We start from the raw sequence: 20014 nt of genomic DNA, 5'->3' as shown, positions 1-20014 counted from the left end.
ACATCTCATAGCACTAATGACATTATCTACCTCATAGGGCTTTCTGAGGAGTAATTAAGACATACGAGTAAGACATATACACAGTGCCCAGCAAAAGCATCAAGCAATAAGCATAACTTATTACTTCTTTGCCTGCGAACTACCAAGTATAAAGTTTCTGATATAATGATATGGAGAACATCTTATTTTCTCAGTAATAGAATGCACCCTAGGAAGAACCCTATTTTTTCATGTGAAGATTTTGATTTTGGTGCACTGGGGGAGAATGAGATTTGCTCAAGGACCACACTTAAGAAACAATAGAAGTTCCTGGAAATGTCCTCTGAGGGGGAGTGGGGCCCGCCAACTTTCAGATATTTATTTTCTTTATTGAGATATGTAAGTGGCACACCTTAAATATACTATATCTGAAGCCTAACTTCTGATTTTTCTCTCTAGACATGTTTATTTGACAATATTCCCCATTTTAGTAAGTACCAACTCCATTCTATAAATTAACTCGGCCAAAATCTTGCAGTCATCATTGACCCCTCTTCCTTTCACATCCCCCATCCAATCCACAAGAAAACCTGCTGGCTTCGCCATAAAAATATAGATAGAGTCCAACCACTTCTCACCACCCCCATTATTGCCTTGCTCAACACCACCATCACCTGAGACCTGGACCCCCATTGTACTTGCCACCTGCAGCTTAAAATCCTCCCATAGCTTCTATCTCACTAAGAATAAAAGTCAAACTATTAAAAATGGCCTGCAAGGCCCAACATGATCTCCCACGACATACGTTCAGGAGAAGCAAAGACACAGGATGTGGAAGCAGATGCCTAGAGAGCAACTGGAAAGAAAAGAGATTTCTAAAGAGAATTTTCATGAAATTTTCCTGGGTGGTGTCCTGTCTCCCCCAAAACTTTTAATAGAACATCCCTTCATTGTGAATATATAGTAAATTTGGATCTATTTAGAGAAATGCAACCAAAAAAAATTCATCCCCATCTCTCTTTGTCCTGTAGTCACACATAGAAGGAGATAATTAAATATATCTCTTTCCAAAATGCAAGAGAGGTACATTGCCAGATTTAAAACCCTCTTCATTTTCCCACTGACTGCACGTAACTCTGGGCAAGTCACTGTTTTTATCAAATAGAGTCAAGAACCTCAAAGATTAATGAAAGTTGCTGAAAATGATCATGAATGTTTATATAATCCCCACCCTTATGTATCAACTTTATAGTTAAAACTCAGAGAGGAAATATTTACTTTTATTTTTTGCAGATTTAATTTTTGCAAACTTATTAATTTGACAAATATTACTAACAGCCTACTGTGTTCTAGACCATGAAATAAGATTATTTTCCTATGAATTGACTTTTCAACAGGGATTTCTATGTATTTGCCTGTTATATCTCTAATTTGATATAATCCCAAAAACATATTTTTATCCTATTTTCAGATTGAGTCAGTGTTGAAATGTAGGCTTTGTTTTGTTGAAGTGACTAACAATGTTGCAACACAAATGCAAAGTAATTAAAACATATAATTAGTTCAATTACATAGAAAGAAATAGAAGTTGTGCATATGTGACTCTCTAAAATTTTCCCTAAGTTCTCCAAAAGTATGCTATAGATGAGCTGTGTATTTGTAGGTGGTGAATATAAATTTGGGTTCACCACATCCACCCCAACCAGCAGCTCTTAGGACATCAGGACAAGTCAAGAGAGGGGAATAATCATAGAAATGTAGCCTGTGAGCATATACATTTATGGTGTTGGAAAAAGCACAATGAATAGGAATAAGGAAATCTGGTGTTCTCAACCACTCACTACGTTACCTGAAAAAATAAAGGGTTTCATTAGACAAATCTTGAAGAGTAAGTTCTAGAATTTGTTTATCTCTCACTATAAATATTATTTTCATATTTTATCATTTTGCATTTCCCATGAGTTTTTTATTCTCTTCTTTAATTATTGCCTAGCTATCTACATTTACAGTCTAAAATGTTGGAATTGTTTTTCCAGGAGTTAATATTTGAAAGACCTCATAGAGTTTTATTATAACCCCATGGGTGGAAACAATCATTTCTATCCCTTTTGATATTGCAGATCCTGTCACAAAGCCTGTGATGCAGACTTATCCTTCCTCTGGGGCTGTGGAGTATGTGGGGAACATGACCTTGACATGCTGGGTGCAAGGGGGCACCCGGCTGATTTACCAGTGGCTGAAAAATGGGAGGCCTGTCCACACCAGCTCCACCTACTCCTTTTCTCCCCAAAACAACACCCTTCGTATTGTTCCAGTGACCAAGGAAGACATTGGGAATTACAGTTGCCTGGTGAAGAACCCTGTCAGTGAGATGGAAAGTGACATGATTATGCCAACCATATACTGTAAGTTTTTTTTAAAAAAATGTTTGTGAGTTAGTTTTTTTTCGTAAGAAATTCTCACAGGAGTAGACAGAGAATGTCAGCATCAGATGTCATTTTGTTTTTACCATCACAGTAGTTTAGTACTAGTTCTAATCACACCTCCTAGTAGTAACCCCCCTCCAGTTGTGACAACACTACACCTCCTAGGCACTGTCTTGTCATGAAATATATCTACTAGCACAACCCTATTTCTTGAAGATCAAATTGAGATACATACTGTGCAGGGACCATTAAGGATACATTTTGTGATTCAGTCCATTGTGTGACCTCATTTCCATCAGAAAGTGGGAACCTCAACTTCAAGAACCCAGAACCATGCAGAGGCACAAATTTATTCATCCCCAAGGAGGAAGAGTTGGTGACCATAAACCGTGTAAAGGGATGTGCTCTGTAGCTGACCCCAGGGAAAAAGAATGTTCCAGGTTATGCATGGGTAGTACATCCCAGGGCATGACTGTTCTTTCTGCCCATTTTCTCAGCACCATTTTTAGAAGAAGGGTGCAGGGAGGATCATATCCAGAAAAAACTTAATTATTCTGCATAAAGTATTCAGATTCACAGAGAATCAGTAGTTATTTCTCAATTCCAATTTTCTTTGGTTCTTTTTCTGTTGTTGTTGAGCCTCATGTACAGAGTTAAGTTTTTCATACTCTTCAGTTCATGTCATATTATCATCACCAACCCAAGCAAGGTCCCTCTCTTTCTTTATTGTATTATTTTTCCCAGTCCCCTCTACTCCATAACACTATCTCTAATATGTGTAATATTGCACTCTAATTTCAGCTTAGCACAGGGTTTCTCAGCCTCTACACTAGTGGCTGTGTAATATTGCACTCTAATTTCAGCTTAGCACAGGGTTTCTCAGCCTCTTAGCACAGGGTCTGGATAACTCTCTTCTGTGGGGACTGTCCTGTGTATTGTAGGACCTGGGCCCTACCCATTACATATTAGTAGTACCCCGCTCCAGTTGTGACAACTAAAGTTTCTCCAGACATTGCCATATGCTCCCATGCGCAACATCCCCCAGTTGAGAGCCAATGGCCTGTCACATTGGGAAATCTTATTATTAGTTACCATGTATCCTTAAAGCATGGCTACAACAGCACCTTAACAAGAAAAGTGACATGTGGCAAAGGAAAACACCTCACCCCTGTGGCATAAGGGTGGAGGTTTCAGCTGGTTGATTCATAAGGATAGAATTAAGCCTGGTGCATATATCCACTCACTCGTCAAATATATCTTCACAATACTGGAAGAGACCCAAAAGCCTAGTTTAAGTGCTTAGGAGTCAGACAGACTGATGCGGGAAGCATGCTTCTGTCATTATTTGTGTTACCTTAAGTAAATCCCTTGATCTTTCTGAGCCTCATCTGTAGGATGGAGATAGTTAAAACTACCCCATTGTATTGCCATGGTTAAATGAGGTATTGTCTGAAAAATAGCCGATGACTGACACAACGCAAGCACTCAGTAAATAGAGCCTGTTTTTATGATTGACGCATCTGTATTCCACTTTCTTCAACAGAAAATAAGCATGTAAGAAGATGGATTTGTTACTTAGCTTGATTTAATCATTTCATAATATAGACATATCAATTGCCAATTAAAAACAAAATTAAAATAAAATAAAATCCCTGTAGAGTCCTCTTGAGGAAGTGTGTTATTAACTCTGGGAAAAAGCACCAGAATATGTACAAAATGTAGCCTTTCCCAACTAGAGAAAACTTTAGAATAAAACTGAGCAGCAGCAATGAGCAGGGAATGGAACCGCTGGGAAGAAGGGAACAGAGTGATACAGGTGACAATGGAGGTTTTGCTTGAACCAGCAAAATTAAGCTAAGGAAAGCAGAATCATTGAATGTTGAAACTGGACGTTATCCTATATTTTAGTAGAAGAGTGAAAATGTGTGCAATAAAATATATGAGATCGAATGTCATAGATACCCTAGAGATGCATATAAAGAAGTATGAGTATTATGGCTAAAAACAAAGCCAGAAGGCCCGGGTTCAAATCCTGCCTCTGCTACCTCAACCTCTCTGTGCCTCAGTTTTTTCATCCATATGATCGTAGTACCTATCTGATAGAGTTATTGTGAGGATTAAATCTGTTACTATGTGTAAAGTGCTTAGAACAGTGACTGGCCCATAGTAAAGACTATATAACTGTTAGCCATTGTTATTACTATAATGTTGTTAGCCCATGGGAATTCAGAGCATGGAAATATTACTTCTGACTGGGGAGAAGGCTTCTTGCAGAAAGGAACATTTGAGGTGGACCTTGAACAATGGGTATGACTGGGGCAAGTGGCAATGTCTGGGAAAACCAAATCAGACAACAGGGATGGCAGGAGCCCAGACACAAAGCAGAGGTAAAAAGTATTTGGCAAATGGCCCACTTCAGCTGGAGTGTAGGATACAGGGGTCAGGGATAGGGGCCAGGATAGTGGTAGAAAAGATGGTCAGACAGATCAATTTGAGTCAAATTATGAGGAGCTTTGAATGCCAGACGTTATTAGCAAAGAATGAATAAAAAATATTTTTTAAACAAGAATCCATATCACATACCTATTCCAGGCTAAATCAAGAAATGTTTGTCAAGAGAGCACATATTTTTAATATAAATCAAAAATTTTATACAATTGTATAAAGGATATATGTATAGGAAAGGTAAAAAGCAACATAGGACATATTTTATTCATCTACTATATAAACAGGAAAGTCACCAATTTTGAACTCTATACAGTGATTAAACATACCTAAGAGCAATTTGAAAGCATTTTTTCTAAAAAGTATTGTTCATATAAAAATTTTAAAACTTGCTATATTGATTGAGTAATTCAATTTTGGTGTAGGAAAACCAAAGAATATTAACTACTAGTCCAACCTACTTCAAAATTCAGTGTCTCAAAGATAAACCAGTGCCTTCACTCAGAAACAGAAGAAATTATATTAGAGTTCCAGATTAGTTTTTCACTGAGAAATACCAAAACACCACACACTGCAAGAAAATTATTTAAGACTTGTTACAATTGTTAGTTACATTGTGTTTTAAAATGGTGTTATTTTTTTAGCTGAACTTTTAGCTATATTTTTACAGTAATTTCACATAATCTTATATTCAGATAATGTTGTAAAAATATTCTGTCTGCCTTAAAGCATAGGCAGAGAAATAGGTTCACAAAAAAAGTATAAGGTGTGGCTATACTGCTTGGCTAACATTGAATTGGAATGAAAAATTCGGACTTGGTGTAGTCTATTTATACATGTAATCTTGACTGAAAAGGGTTATTCTGACATAAATTAAAATTTCCATTCAACTTCAAGTAGCACAGATATAAGTGTTTGAGTTATTTAAACAGTGAAAAGAAAGTATGAGCAGACAAATTGAATCAAATCTCGGACTACACAGACATGTCTTTACATTATTCTTTGTTGTTTGGTCTAAATGGTTTACATTCACATAGGAAAGGTACAAAATGCAAAACAAGGTTTTAAACCAACCAGATATCATCTACTGAATATTAACCCTAAAAAACCATCTTTCAATGTGGTGGGAAGCAGCAGGAAATGAGATTGTGTTGGAGCATTCCTTGTTAATTGAGGAAAACCTGATCGTGTTTGGTTTCGCCCATGGGCTCTAGTTAATATCTTGTCTTTTGGGAGTGCATCGGGTAGCACAGTGGTTATGAGCCTGAGCTATATATTTGGACTGACTGGGTGAAAGCCCTCTTCTGCCATTACCAGTGTACACGAATTACTTCCCCTTCCTGTGCACCGTTTCCTTGTCTCTTTATCTGTGCTGTCCTCAGTATAGTGTTAATACTTATCTCCAGAGGGATAGAGAGAATTAAAGGAGATTTTATGTATGAAGAAATTAGTGTGTAGCACATAGGAAAAACTCAATACTGTTAGTTCTTTTTCTTTCCTTTTCCTTTTCTTTTTCTTTTTGTTTTTTTTTGTTTGTTTGTTTGTTTGTTTGTTTGTTTTCTTTGAACCAAAGCTATGCTGACATAATTGGCAACATGGTGGTAAGAATTTATGGAGAGCCTGGATAATTTAAAAGAAACCTGCAACGAGAAAACTGGAAGAATGCCTTGAGAAGAACATTTTTCTTCTCCATACATTATCATTTCCCAATTTAAAATACTTTATTTTTCTACAATAAAATATTTTCTTTATATTGATTCTTATGGCTCTCTGTTTACCTCTCCATCTATCTATCTATCTTTAAACTTTCACCATAGATTTAAATGAGAAATTCCTGGGAAAAATTGCCTAAACAATTATAGGCACATGCAAATATTTTTGAAATGCACTTTCATTTTGTTATATAGTTTACTTTAATCTGACGAAATGAAAATGAGATCTCTCTTTCTACATGTGCAAGTATGTACACCAATCTCATTATTATCACAGAATATGTTTATATACAATGTGGAAAACATAAAAATGGGAGGAAAAAACATAATCACACCTGTAAATGTTAAATATTATGCTTCAGACTCCTAAACCGTCTTTCCTTTCTTGTGTTATTTGAAAGAATTAAAATATCCCAATTCGAATTAGTTCATGTTTCACAGAACGTACCTTCTACTTACAGATTAAACTTTCTTCTTTACATTCTTTTAGAAATAACTTATGAATATCTCACAGAGAAACATCTATCATGAGTAAAGACTGGTGACAGATAGTTGAAAGAAGAACATTCAGAAAATTTACAAATGAGGGTTCTGTTTACACATTGTAAAGATGATTTTGTTTTGGTGACTGTCCGATAATGAATCGAACTCTGGATTTGGTGTTATCAGCATCACCTTCTAACCAACTATCCTAACTGGCCAGCCCCAGTAAAGATGAATTATCTACATGACTTAAGAAATATTTTGACTATTAATTGGTAATTGTGAATACAGTATAATTAGTTTTTTGTCTTGATTATTTTTACGTTCAAAAGCAGAAACCTTCACTTGGTCAACATCTCATCTTACTGATACTCATTTATTCACTCATTCATTCATAGTTTGACAAAAATCAAATGTCAGGGTCTTGTTTGTGCAAAGCAATTATTACCTATCACATAACATATAAGAGCACAATCCAGGCTCGTTAATTTAATAATTTTTCTTGCTATCACTATTTTTGCCTTATTTTATTATTTGTTTTTGTTTTTGTTTTATTTCCTTGGTTTTGGGAACAAGAATTAAATAAAATGTGTAATATGAAGATTTGTCATTTATCCTATCTGTTGATGTGATATCAACATGTTTGCAGTCTTTATCATTCCATGCAAACTGGGAATATATGCCTTGGTTGATCTTATTTCTACTCTCTTTCTTCATCTGGTTACCCTCTTCTTCCTTCATGACATCATCTCCAGAAAGGCTTACTTGCCTGCACTTTGTCTCACCTCCTCAGTGTCACTACAAGGTTCGCTGTGCTCCTGCAGTGTCCTATGCTCATATCCATCCCAATTCTCACTGAACTGAATTTACCTTGACTCTCCTGCACTTGTAAGCACATCAACCCCAAATAGCAGTTCTGCATTATCATTTTTGTATCCACAGGGCAATACCTAACACAGATTAAGAACTCACAAAAAATTTCTTGAACTTCATCTTTCTTCATATCCTTTCAGATTGCAGTGTTAGTTGATGATGCTGTAGAAAGGCTAAATTCCCATTATAAAATGACAGCACCTTCATTATGGTGCTTTGGCCCTTCTTTTTTTCTGACCGTTAGCAAAGTTTTTCAATAACCTAGTAAATGTCATATTCCAATACTCTCCTACAAAGGTCCACATTATAATTTAGAATTCCAGCATGAATCACCTATTCTGTTTTCTAAAGGCACTATTTCCATGGTAGTTTCTTTCATGAAAGCAGGAATTATTTTTTATTTTGGCAGAAAAAAAAGTATTAAAAATCTATCAAGATTGACCATATATTCTTGAAGTTAGGCTGTCATAGTCTGGTATTAGCCTTCATGGAATACAATGTCAAACCAATAATTTGGACAAATACCTACTTGTGGTTGATAAAATGTATATGCCTTCTAGCTCCAGTTGTAAAGGATAATCCAGTAACCACCGCATTTTGTGTGCAACATATGACACTGCTGCAGGGGAGTACTCCAGTGATAAAAATTAAAGGAAAAAAAAAGGTTATTCACAGTAAATACTTACCATCTGTTCCCAAGCTGGGTGGCAAGCAGCATCATGATGGAAATTTAGGTACTGTTCCCGCCCAGCCATAAATTGTTAAAGAGAACAGATGATATGTGATTTTACAAGTCATTTGGTAAACAGCCATTCCTGAGGCAAAGGGTTCATTTCTATTGGGAGCTCTTGGCCAAAGGCAAGAAAGTAAACCATAATCCAAAGTCAACATGGAATTATCTTTCTGCTTTAATCTTCAGTATCAGAGGCCACCCTGGTGATTCACTCCAAATGTCTCCAACTGGATTGCCCATTCACTTGAATAATGTACTAGTCTGCACCTCAAGGTAGACGGATAGTCAGCCTGAAGTGCTAATAATAAAGGAAACAACATCATAGTGTAGTCAGAAGAAAATAGACTGTAAGCAGTGTATAGAGCATGAGAGATAGATTTGTGCATGTGTGCGAGAGAGAGAGAGAGAGAGAGATGCATAAAAGAAAGACTTGTGGAAATTGGTTTTCTTAGCAATGAAATTACAAATGATATTTGTTTTCATTTTTGTGCTTTTTTGAATTTTACAATTTTCTGCAATGAGCATGTATTTCTTAAATAATCAGATAAAATATGTTAGTTTGAGAAATCATATCAGAAGCAAGGAACATAAATGCTTCAGGGTGTTAGCTTCCAGGAGCTGGAAGAGATGCTGGGGGGCAGGGATTGGGGGGGCAGTTTGAGGAATTGAGGCTGACTCTGAAGAGTCAGGTGTAGCATATAGTTCAGACAAACAGAAAAGATTATTTCGACCATGAAACCCAACAAATGAGAAAGTAACAAAAACAAAATAAACAGGAGTGAGTAGGGAAGATAAGCTCAGATAATCAGATTTCTTTCTTTAAAAGTATGTTTTATTTTAAACTAGAGTGATCTTAATAAATTAGATCATTGACTTTATTCACCAGCCTTGGATCTAAATGACTGTGGGCCTCCTCTACAAATTGAACCCACCCTCCAAAATTGAAGAATCACTAATTGTGAGAATACTCCATTATATTGCAAGGTCCTAAGGCAATTCCAAATGAGGAGTTTCCAAAAAAGTTCTGAGTAATGTCAGCATGCTTTGAAAGGAGAAACATTCACTTTTACATGTGTTAAATTATCAGGCAATTTGTTTTTATAGCAACATTCTGTAAGCCCTGAAACCCAGTGGGAAGACACTAAATTGAATGGCCATATTTTTATGATCACACTTTTATTCATCAAGCCTGTCTTGCTCTGCTCCCAAAAGGGCTCTCAGACTTTAGTTTGGGGACATAGACTTAGATCTCTCACTCTCCCGAACTTCTGTCCATTCCTCCTGTTGGTTTCCTTCTGTGTGAACCATAACCAGTGCCCCCTGTAGGTGGTCTCTGCTGCCCTAATGTTCTATCAATGCTGACAACTTGAAGGGAACTTGCTGCTGCACGCACCTGTGAAAATAGTCACAGAAACCACGTTTTCAACATTGCAGATTCCCTCACAATGACCAGAACAGTATCATGTGCACAGTAACATCTCAATATTGATTTTGGTTGAGTGAGTGACAGCAAATTTTCATTCTCTTTACATTACTTACTATTTAGTGGATTTCATAATAAGAAGGTTCCATTTTCCAGCACACTTTTCTAAACCCCTTGTCACAGTGGTTTCACCTGAGACTGTTTCATAGCCTGAAATGAAAGAACAGTGTGACAGTGTCCTAGTGCAGTCAACAGGAAGGGGCAATACATTTCTCCCCATTTTAATCCTCTGCATCCACCCCCTAATCACTTTAAATTAGTGAGTGCTAACTTCTGTTTGCTCTCTGAAAGCAGGGTTACTGCATATAAACATATTAATACAAATCTCTAGGGTGCCTTCACAATTCTCCATGACTTTAGAATGAAAATATGTTTAAGTGTATATTCCCTAGCTAAATGTAATCTATTGTTTAGTGTCTTCAGTTTCTATTATATCTTAGGAAATATGTTTTCCCAATGGTAGATTGGTCAGAAAATGCTGACATAATAGAGAACCGCTCTGGGAATCTGCAAACTTGAAATTGGCTTGCCAGTATACAAAATAGCTTTAGCATGGCATGAGTCATGCTGTTTCAAAAGTAGAAAGAACCTTGGCAATCAGTCATCTAATCCATCTTTTTATGTTAAAAGGTAAGGTAAGTGAGACTCAAAAAGTTTAAATGATTTCTAAAGAATATTTAACTAATGATTGACAAAAATTCTTACTGTCTAGTCACTGCACCTATTATTCCGTATGATGGGAGATGAGCAGTCAGTACTTAAATAAAAACAAAACAGGACCGTTGAGATTAGGTCATTACTACACGAAACTTCCACTGCCTTATACAATTTGTAAATTCCTTGACACAATATGAACTGTGCCTTATATGTCTTTCTATCTTACATATACTACATATATTCTAACACTTGGTATTTCTCAAATAAATATTTGATCGATTGTTTGATTGATTACAGAATTAATATATAATTCGACAATAATTTATTGTAGAACTCATAGTATATTCAGGCAACAAGAAACTATTCTGATATAGAAAGTTATACCACTTACACTTTCTTTCTTTTTAGGGAAGTGATAGGAGAATACTTCAAAAAGTTCATGGAAAAATAGAATTAAAAGATAATATGAATTTTTCCATAAATTTTTTGAAGTTGATGAGTGTATGAGTGATTTTATATTTTAGAGTCACAGCTTTGCTATTTAATAGCTATGTGGCCATGGGCCAATAAATGTTTCAAATATATCTTCCCTCATCTTAAAATTGGAATAACATCTATCTCATATGGTTGCTTTAAACATTGAATGTGGCAGTCTGTATAAACACTTAAAGTACCTGCACATGGCAAATATTCAATAATTGTCAGTAATAATTAGCTGGAAAATGAGCATTATCATACTCAAACCTCAAAGTTTTTTAGAATATAAGTCAGGATTTAGACTGGATGAGAAAACCTATCCAGCTGAGGAATTTTTTTAAATCTCTCTGTTTATTCTCTGAAGGAAGCAGTGAGAAATGTGTCTTCAACTTCTGTCAATCAATCTGATGCCATAGAAATGGTAAAGTGCTACAGGAGTACTGCAGCTTGAGGAAAAACACCACAGTTACTCATAATTAAGTAGTCTGTTGATAATCAATGAGCATTTGTTAATGATAATGAAAATATATTTTTTCCAAATGAAATCCTAAGCTTAGCTTGGGGGGAGAAATTTTTAAAATTCTTTACCTGTTAAAATGTCATGAATATTTGGAATATATCTATTTGCAAAAATCTGTGTTCCATGTAAAACTATGTCTTTTATAAATATTTGCATTACTTACCCTAGCACTGAGAAGAATAATATATAATATTCAAAGTATGGCTGTCAAAGAGAAAATAGTGGCCATAATCTGTTTTCAAAATATTTTGAAGTGCAATAACTGTTTCAGAAAGATTGAGTTTGTCTAACAAAACTGAGGCCTTATCAATACACTAGTCAAAAGCTTAGCATCACAATTACGATGACAGTGTTTGTACAATTATATACTAAATTTCAGCTTTTCACTATTTCAAATAAGTTCAATCACATCTCAATTTCCATTTTCATGGATATCAGAATAAAGCATATTTAGGTCTTTATCATTTATTGGGAGTCTAAATGAGGACCTGTTTGCCCAAGTCCAACATGAAGATTTTCAGAGAAAGTAAAATGCTACTAAGCTCTTCCAAACTCAAAAACTATGTTGTGATTGTTACTCCTCTATTTTTTTTTTTTCCTTTTGCATTGATGCAGATGGACCTTATGGACTTCAAGTTAATTCTGATAAAGGGCTAAAAGTAGGGGAAGTGTTTACTGTTGACCTTGGAGAAGCTATTCTATTTGATTGTTCTGCTGATTCTTATCCCCCCAACACCTACTCCTGGATCCGGAGGACTGACAATATAACATATGTCATTAAGCATGGGCCTCGCTTGGAAGTTGCATCTGAGAAAGTAGCCCAGAAGACAACTGACTACGTGTGCTGTGCTTACAACAACGTAACTGGAAGGCGAGATGAAACTCATTTCACAGTTATCATCACTTCTGTAGGTAAGTGTGAAATAAGAAGAAGGAATCCCAATAAAACACAAATGCGTGCTGGCCTTGTTCTTCCCCTATCTTATACCTGTGTGGAAGAGAAAGTCATTGTGGAAATATTCATATGCTCTAAAAAGCTCCGTTTCCTACATTAACTGAACCATGGTTTCTGTGAGTCAAAGAAGAAAGCCCAAATCCAAAAGGAGGGGAAATTCAATTGCTGGCTCTGAAGGGCTATGAAGAAAAAGAGAATTCAATAAATTATTTCTAAATGTGCGTTCCTGCTTTCCTGATTTTACAAACAGGAATGTAAGAGAAGCAGGCTGTTCATTCAGAGGGTTTATATCTACTGTTGCACTAGGTCAGCTGCCTACATCTCCATGAGTTGGAAATCTGGTTTTCCTACTACCTATTTGACTCCCCTTCTCACTGTCCTTCATGAGCTCCCCTTCCTATTTCACCGTTGAAACACCTGAGATCTGTGGAGGTTCTCAACAGTAGTTTCAACATCTTGGAAATTACAAAATTTTGTAAGCCTGTGAAATTTGGCATTCTCTAGAAATCATCTGATTTTCAAAAAGGTCATCAATCCTGATAAGGTTCCTGCCTAAAATATTGATGTCCATCAAATTTGTCACCTCTCCCAGGGTGACGGAGACGCAAAGGATTACTCAAAGCCCATTTCTCCAGAGCACTGAGAGGCCCAGAAGGGGTTAATTCCAGGAACAATTCCTTCAAGAGAGAAGGATTCCTAGGAAAATAACACTGAATGAGGTTTTCTCTCAGTTTTTATTGTCCAGACAAGAAAGTTACAGAAAAGGAACACAGGTGGTTACAAAAGGAACAATGAGATAATTGTTATGGCTACCCTTAGTTCCCCAAGAAACTCAAAGAAACAGCTGAAGACAAGATGTGGAACATCCCCCAACCAACAACCTTGAAGCCTTTTAGCCCACATATTTTCCCATCATTAGGTTTAGCTGCACCAAGGACATCTGCCCTTAGAGCAGGCATTTTTGCTGTATTACAATTTTTTTATCTACAACAGAGACTTTAGTCCTGGGAAAGTTTTCAGTTTCCCCCAAGCTTAGCATTTCTATGTGCAATACTAAAAAGTTAGGCTATACCTTAAACTACAGGGCTTTGGCCTTGCTAAAACTACATTTGCTTTATTGATGTTGCTATCCTCCACAAATTTCCCATCTTTCAAGCCTCCTTTTCTCTCTCTACAGTATGACTTTATTCTCCTGTATGATTTCATTCATTCCCATGGTTTGTAGCAATAGTGCATCCCAAATCTATATCTTTAAAGCTCTAAAACTGTATGTACTAAGCTTCTTTCTGGATGTCTCCTCTTAGAAGTACCAGAGGCATTATACAGGTCCAGTATAGCAAAACTGAACTGTCTTCTTCCCCTCACCCCCAGATTGCTATTCTATCTGTATTTCCTGTTTAAGTGAATGGCCCTACTATCTACCAACCTAAGGCAGAAAGTGAAATGTCATCCTGAACTCTTTCCTCTTGCTTATTATCCTGCCCCACATTCAGATACCAAGTTCTGTCCTTTCTCCTTCCTTCCTACCTTTCAAATCCATCTTCTTCTTTCCTTTCTCCTTTTTTTCATTAGTTTTTTGTTTCTCTTTTCTTCTCCCTTTCTGTCTTCCTTCCCCTCTTCTTCTCCTTCTCCTCTTTTTCTTCTTCCTCTTCTATTACCATTTCTACTGCTACTGTCAAGTTCTTCCTGGACTCCCCCTTGTATACAGAAAAAGAAAAGCCAGATTTCACTTGGGGAGAACCTGGGGGCAGGTTTGAACAGAAAGTGGTGGTTAAGGTGCTTATGATTGATGGAGGTACAAGTTCACAAAAAGTAACACCCATTAATACTTTTTCCATTGATGCTATATATTTATATGGCATCAATATATTTCCATTGATGCCATCTTTATAGCTGGGGTGCCTAGAATATGGCCCACAACATAGAGAAGATCAATACATTTTGTTGAATAAATGAAGCAAGAATATAATCTATGGGCTAAGTTTTTCAGTATGTGGCCCTTGAATCACCTGCATCAAAATCACCTGGGGAAGTTGCTAAAAATGTAGTTTCATCAAGATACTTCAGATCTATTGGATTAGGATTTCGCCTGCAAGTAGGAGCCAGGAATCTGAATATTTAGCAAGCACAAGCATGATAACCACTTGTTTAAGATGTTTTATCCTTCTATATCATTTTTAATTTATTAAAAGCCCTTAAAGAGCCATCAAGAATTATAAGACTATTACAAACCTTCAGATTAATGAATAAATGTACAATGGATGGGGTCCTTCTAAAACTCCTTTAGGTTGAAGGCATTCATATTTAAACAATCACCTGAATATATTGGAATTTATATACTGTCATGGTGAGGTTTTGGTTTTTTTAATAAGAAAATATTATGCTCTGTAGAAGAGTGGTATCCAGTAGAACTTTCTGCAATGAAGAAAATGTCCAATATCTGCACTATTCACTGTGGTAGCCACTAGCTTCATTTGGCTTCTGAACACTTAAAATATTGCTATGCTACTGAGGAACCGAATTTTTTATTTCATTTCATTTTTATTAATTTTAATTTTAATGGAAATAGCCACATGTATCTAGTGGCTACCATATTGAGAAATGTAGCTCTAGAATTTTTACCTGAATCGTACTTCATTTGGGCAGTAGATAATAATGTATTTCACTTGTAGACCCCCAAAGCATATGTGTGTTTAGGGTGATGTAAATTAGGCAATCATTTATCATTATTTAGCACCTATAGGCCAAATACTGGAATAGGCACTGAAAATACCATATAAAAAAAGTAATTCCTGCTCACAAGAATTCCTGCTCATGATCCAATATAGATAGCAAATATTTAGCTGTGGTACATCCTTTGCTTTCAATTTTACTTAATTTTTAATACACTTAACCAGCTTTTCACCCCACTAGTTAACCAAAACATAATTTTAAAGCAAGCCATAATTAAGCATATAAAATAATTTAGTAGCAATCTAGATGTCATCTTAGACTTGTTCCTTGTGCTCATTGCAAGTAAAATCATGACTGTAATATGTAGAAGTGAACTGCAGTGAAGCCTTTCCCACTGCCTAAACTTTCTCCATTAATATTTAGCCAAGGTATTTTCATAATGTCAGAAGCCCCCAATATTTGGTTAAGATCTTATTACCGAGGTCCAAAGACACCTACAGTCTTAACGTTAGGTAATTACCTTTTGCAAAATCTAAAAAACCTGTTTGACCTGTACAAAGACCAGGCATTTGTTATTATAGTAAATAAGAAGAGCAGGTGCTTACTTTTCAGAGGGATTCAGGGTTGTCAACATTAGTGACCTCTTTGTGGTTTTTAGAGCTGTTTTCCAGCACCCAACTGTCCACAGAACTTTAACTCAAACAGCAACAAAATGGTGAAGAAAATGAATGGTATTGATATGTTTTAAGTATTTGATTTTTTCTAAGTTTACAAATGAATCAATCTCTGCAATCCAGATTAAGTGTAGACCAACTTACAGTTATAAATGACCATCACTTGTAACTATCAATTGATCACTTACTCTGATAAATGAGCTATATGCAGATTGTGAAGAATTTGAAATCATTTAGAAAGATAAGGTGCCTGCCTTTGTAATATTTTCAAAACTAAGTTGGTGTTTGGTATAGCCAGAGTCGAGTCGTAGGAAATAGATGAACTTCTTTTTTTTTTAATGAGATGAAAAATGTGGCCCACTAAAAAGTCTCAGGAATAAGAATGTGGCAAAGGAAAAAGGAGTCAAAGATGACTCCAAGGTCACTGACGTAGAAAGAAAATAACAAAGTCAGGAAATAATCAGAAGTTTTATTGGGAACTTTCAGTGGGGAGAGGAAGGCTAGAGAATATGACAATTAGCTCTGTGTTTTTTTTGCCTTTGTAAGAAAAACCACTTCTGTGGGCTATGAGTCCCATCTAATTTGAGATATTAATTGACCTTTCTATATCTCAGTGGAGATATCCTAAAGAGAATAGAGACAATGAGGAAGGTCACACAGCTAGTAAGTGATAAAATAATATCTGAATTCAAAGCCCTTGGTTTTAACCACTATACAAACTATCTCCCTTAATGTAACTGAGAATATTGATGGAACTAAGCTCTTTTTAAAACGTATGTATAGGATCACACATATAGAGTACAGTGTGCATTTTCTCTTCACCTCAGCTAATTTAATGCTGTATACATAAAGGTACTCTGGTTTGTTCATGACATATGTATAATTTCATATTAATGAGAAATTATGAAATATCTGTAACTAAAAATAATACCTACAATGTAAGTTTTAAGAATTGTTGCTAAAATAATCAATTAGCATTTGTATTTTGAAAAACAATCATTTTATTACCTTAATAAAGGACTTCCTTGAATGCAGATTTCCCTACTTTAACATTTTAACTAAGCCTAAATTGCTATTGTGATATGCAATATATATATATAACAAAGTGTTTATGGAAATATAATGATCTAATCAGAACTCAGATGTTCACATTTAATGAAAGCATTCAAATATATAGAGTTCCCTAGTACCGTGCCTCCATAGTTTGAGATTAACCATAATAGAAATGTTATGAATTTTTATGTGATCCTGAGAAATCTACCATTTTTATATCTACTTATATTCCATATTTTTCACAAAGAAAAAGATCCAAGGCAGGAAAATGAATTTACTAATTTCTTCTATCTACCTGGAAATTTCTCAAGTCAAGTTCTCTAAGAGATGTATTTCACTTTGGGCTTCTGGAAATAATGACTGAGACAGAACTAAAGCCCTGACATCCATACCCTGAGACCTTAGGTGACATTGCCATGTGCATGTACACAGAAAAACTGTGCATGTCCAGTGGAACCATGGTGGATTGGAGTGATAGTACACCCTGCAATACAGCACCTTCATCTCCATAGGGACTCAAATCAGCTACTGTAATCAGGGAACAGATTGGATAGGAGACATCTCAGAACTTCATTCTGATCTAGAAATAGACACACTGACTAGTAGCATATGGCCGTCCTGTTTTGAGAGCAGTCTCTCCAACAGCAGGGTTGCGATACCATGGAAACCACACCTCTTGCCCATATTTGCACTTACCATGCTATTCCATTTTATTTGTTTGCCTAAGGAGGGGGCAAATAGGATTTGCAGTAGGGCTTTGGTAAATGAGTCAATTATGTTTAAATAATGGGGAGAATGGCATGCTATGTGCTAAAGAATAGTGTAAACTCTATGAAATGAGAAAGAAGAGAGCTCCTGCAAGTGTCCAGAATTGCATTAGGGATCCCTTTACATCCTCTGGCAATAAAGTCAGAATTTCCCTGTTGTCTTATTTTCAGGTTGGGGTTCTGTTAGTTCATCTCTCCAAAACCCTCTTGCCTAGGGCTGAGACCACAGAAACTGTACCCCTTGATTTGATCCTTGACATGTTTGACACTTTTTATTTTGTGAAAGGGGACAAATTTGCAATACTGGACCTAGCAAATATTTTGTGTTCTGGGATAGAGTAGTGGTGTTGAAAGCAGAGAGCCAAGATGCTTGGGAGGAGAAGGGGGCCTAACAGGAAAGATCATTTGTTCTGAGAAAGGACTATTCTTATTCCTCATTAGTTTTGGGGCTGACAGGAGCTAAACACTACAGGGTTTTTCTCTGATGTTGCAGAGCAGAGGCCAAGGGGAATAGTCAAGAGGGCAGTAAGGAAGGAGTCTAAAGAAATAAGGAAGTAATGGAGAAGGGAAGGGCGGGGTCCTCTGTAGGAGACAATGTGCAAATTAGGTCATTTTAGTAAATACCTATCAAAAGAGACAGTTAAAAATGAAGATAGGAGAGGAGATGCATCTAGTATAAGACATCCCATCACTATATATTAAACCTACTACCAGCATCATGGAAGTATCTGGCAAAGAGCTAATGTATGCCAGACTGAAACTTCACCATTAGAATAAGTGCTCTGAAATAATTATTAGCACAGTTTCAGGTTTAAGAGGAAAAAAACAGCTGAGATAACTAAAATTTTTTTGTAGTTTTACTCATAGTAAAGCACATTGCAAGAACTTGAACAGAATACATTAGCATTGAATTCTTTTTTGTCAAGAAGTGAAGAGCTGAAGCACATGAAATCTGGTGCTAGAAAAGGTTAGAGGAAAAATTGATGTATAGGTGCCTACCTGCCAATTGCAAAAACCATTCTTTGACCACAGATTAGTGGGGAAAAAATTGAACCTGCAGTCAGAAAAAAAGCTATGTTCCAATCTGAATTCTAGGGCTTACTGTGGCAAATATTTTAGTTTCTCTGAGACTATTTCTTTATCTGTACCTATAAATGGTGTTGTAATTTTTAAATTATTTTCATTATTACTGATAAGACTCATCTATACCAAGTAAATAGGAAACAAATGCACATTTGTTTTTATATACACATAATGCTCTACATTTAATTGTGCATTATCTGAAAATTTTCTTAGCTAGTTTTTATTTTAATATCAGATCTAAAATGATGAAATAGAGAATTCACTTGCTAAAAGTGATGCCCAAATCATGTAATATATCTTAAATCTTGCCATTCTATTATTTGGTATTCTGATCAATTTTTTCTTCTTTATTAATTATTATCAAGTTTAATTATTTACTTCTTACCAATTTTTCTTCTTCTTTTTTTTTTTTTTTTTTAATCACTACTGGTATCTGAGAAAGCACTCTATTTGCCTTTGTCTTACTGACAACCAAAACAAAGTATGGGGTCGTTCTGAATTTATATCTTAGGAGTGAAACTGTATAACTTTTGTTGAGCTTCCAAAATTGCACCTCTAGGATGGTAGAGAATCTGAAAACCAGACCTATAAAGAGTAACAAAATGATCGGGGGATGTTGAATCTGAAGAGAATCCTTAGGGGAGATGTGGGAGTTTCATCAAACAATTGAGATGGCATTACATAGAGGAAGTATTTGATTTATTTGTTGTAGCTCAAATTGATAGAACCAAGTATATTTGGGCTTAATTTGGGGGAAGGATTTCTGTTTCTTGTATAATGGTCAGGCAGAAGTGGTAGAAAGAACATAGAATTGTAGTCAGATGTTATTAAATTCAAATTTGAGTCCTGGAGTCTTAGATTTCCCGTCTTTAATATGGAATTTATTCTTGCATTACAGAAGCAGATGGAAGCAGTAAGTAGTAAAAGTATTAATTTTAGTCAAAAAATGTTTTAAATCTCTAAAGTCTAAGAGACAAATAAAAATGTGTAACTAACAAGCAAATAGAGAAGAAAAGAGGAA

The 20014-nt window shown here is 35.8% G+C and overlaps 1 protein-coding gene across 4 annotated transcripts in view; it reads left to right on the top strand.

Annotated features, from left to right (window-relative positions):
* The window catches only part of HEPACAM2 (HEPACAM family member 2), a 44322-nt gene that overhangs the window by 12695 nt on the left and 11613 nt on the right, over window positions 1-20014 (top strand). For all 4 annotated transcript variants that reach the window (XM_063100535.1, XM_063100534.1, XM_063100533.1 and 1 more), the window contains 2 exons: window positions 2100-2384; window positions 12404-12700. In XM_063100535.1, the coding sequence (XP_062956605.1) occupies window positions 2100-2384; window positions 12404-12700 (582 nt within the window). The remainder of the gene's footprint in view (window positions 1-2099; window positions 2385-12403; window positions 12701-20014) is intronic.

This window comes from Cynocephalus volans, chromosome 6 (assembly GCF_027409185.1).
Source record: "Cynocephalus volans isolate mCynVol1 chromosome 6, mCynVol1.pri, whole genome shotgun sequence".
NCBI lineage: Eukaryota > Metazoa > Chordata > Mammalia > Dermoptera > Cynocephalidae > Cynocephalus > Cynocephalus volans.
Note: the sequence above shows the minus strand (reverse complement) of the source record. Positions and strands in the feature narration are given on the sequence as shown.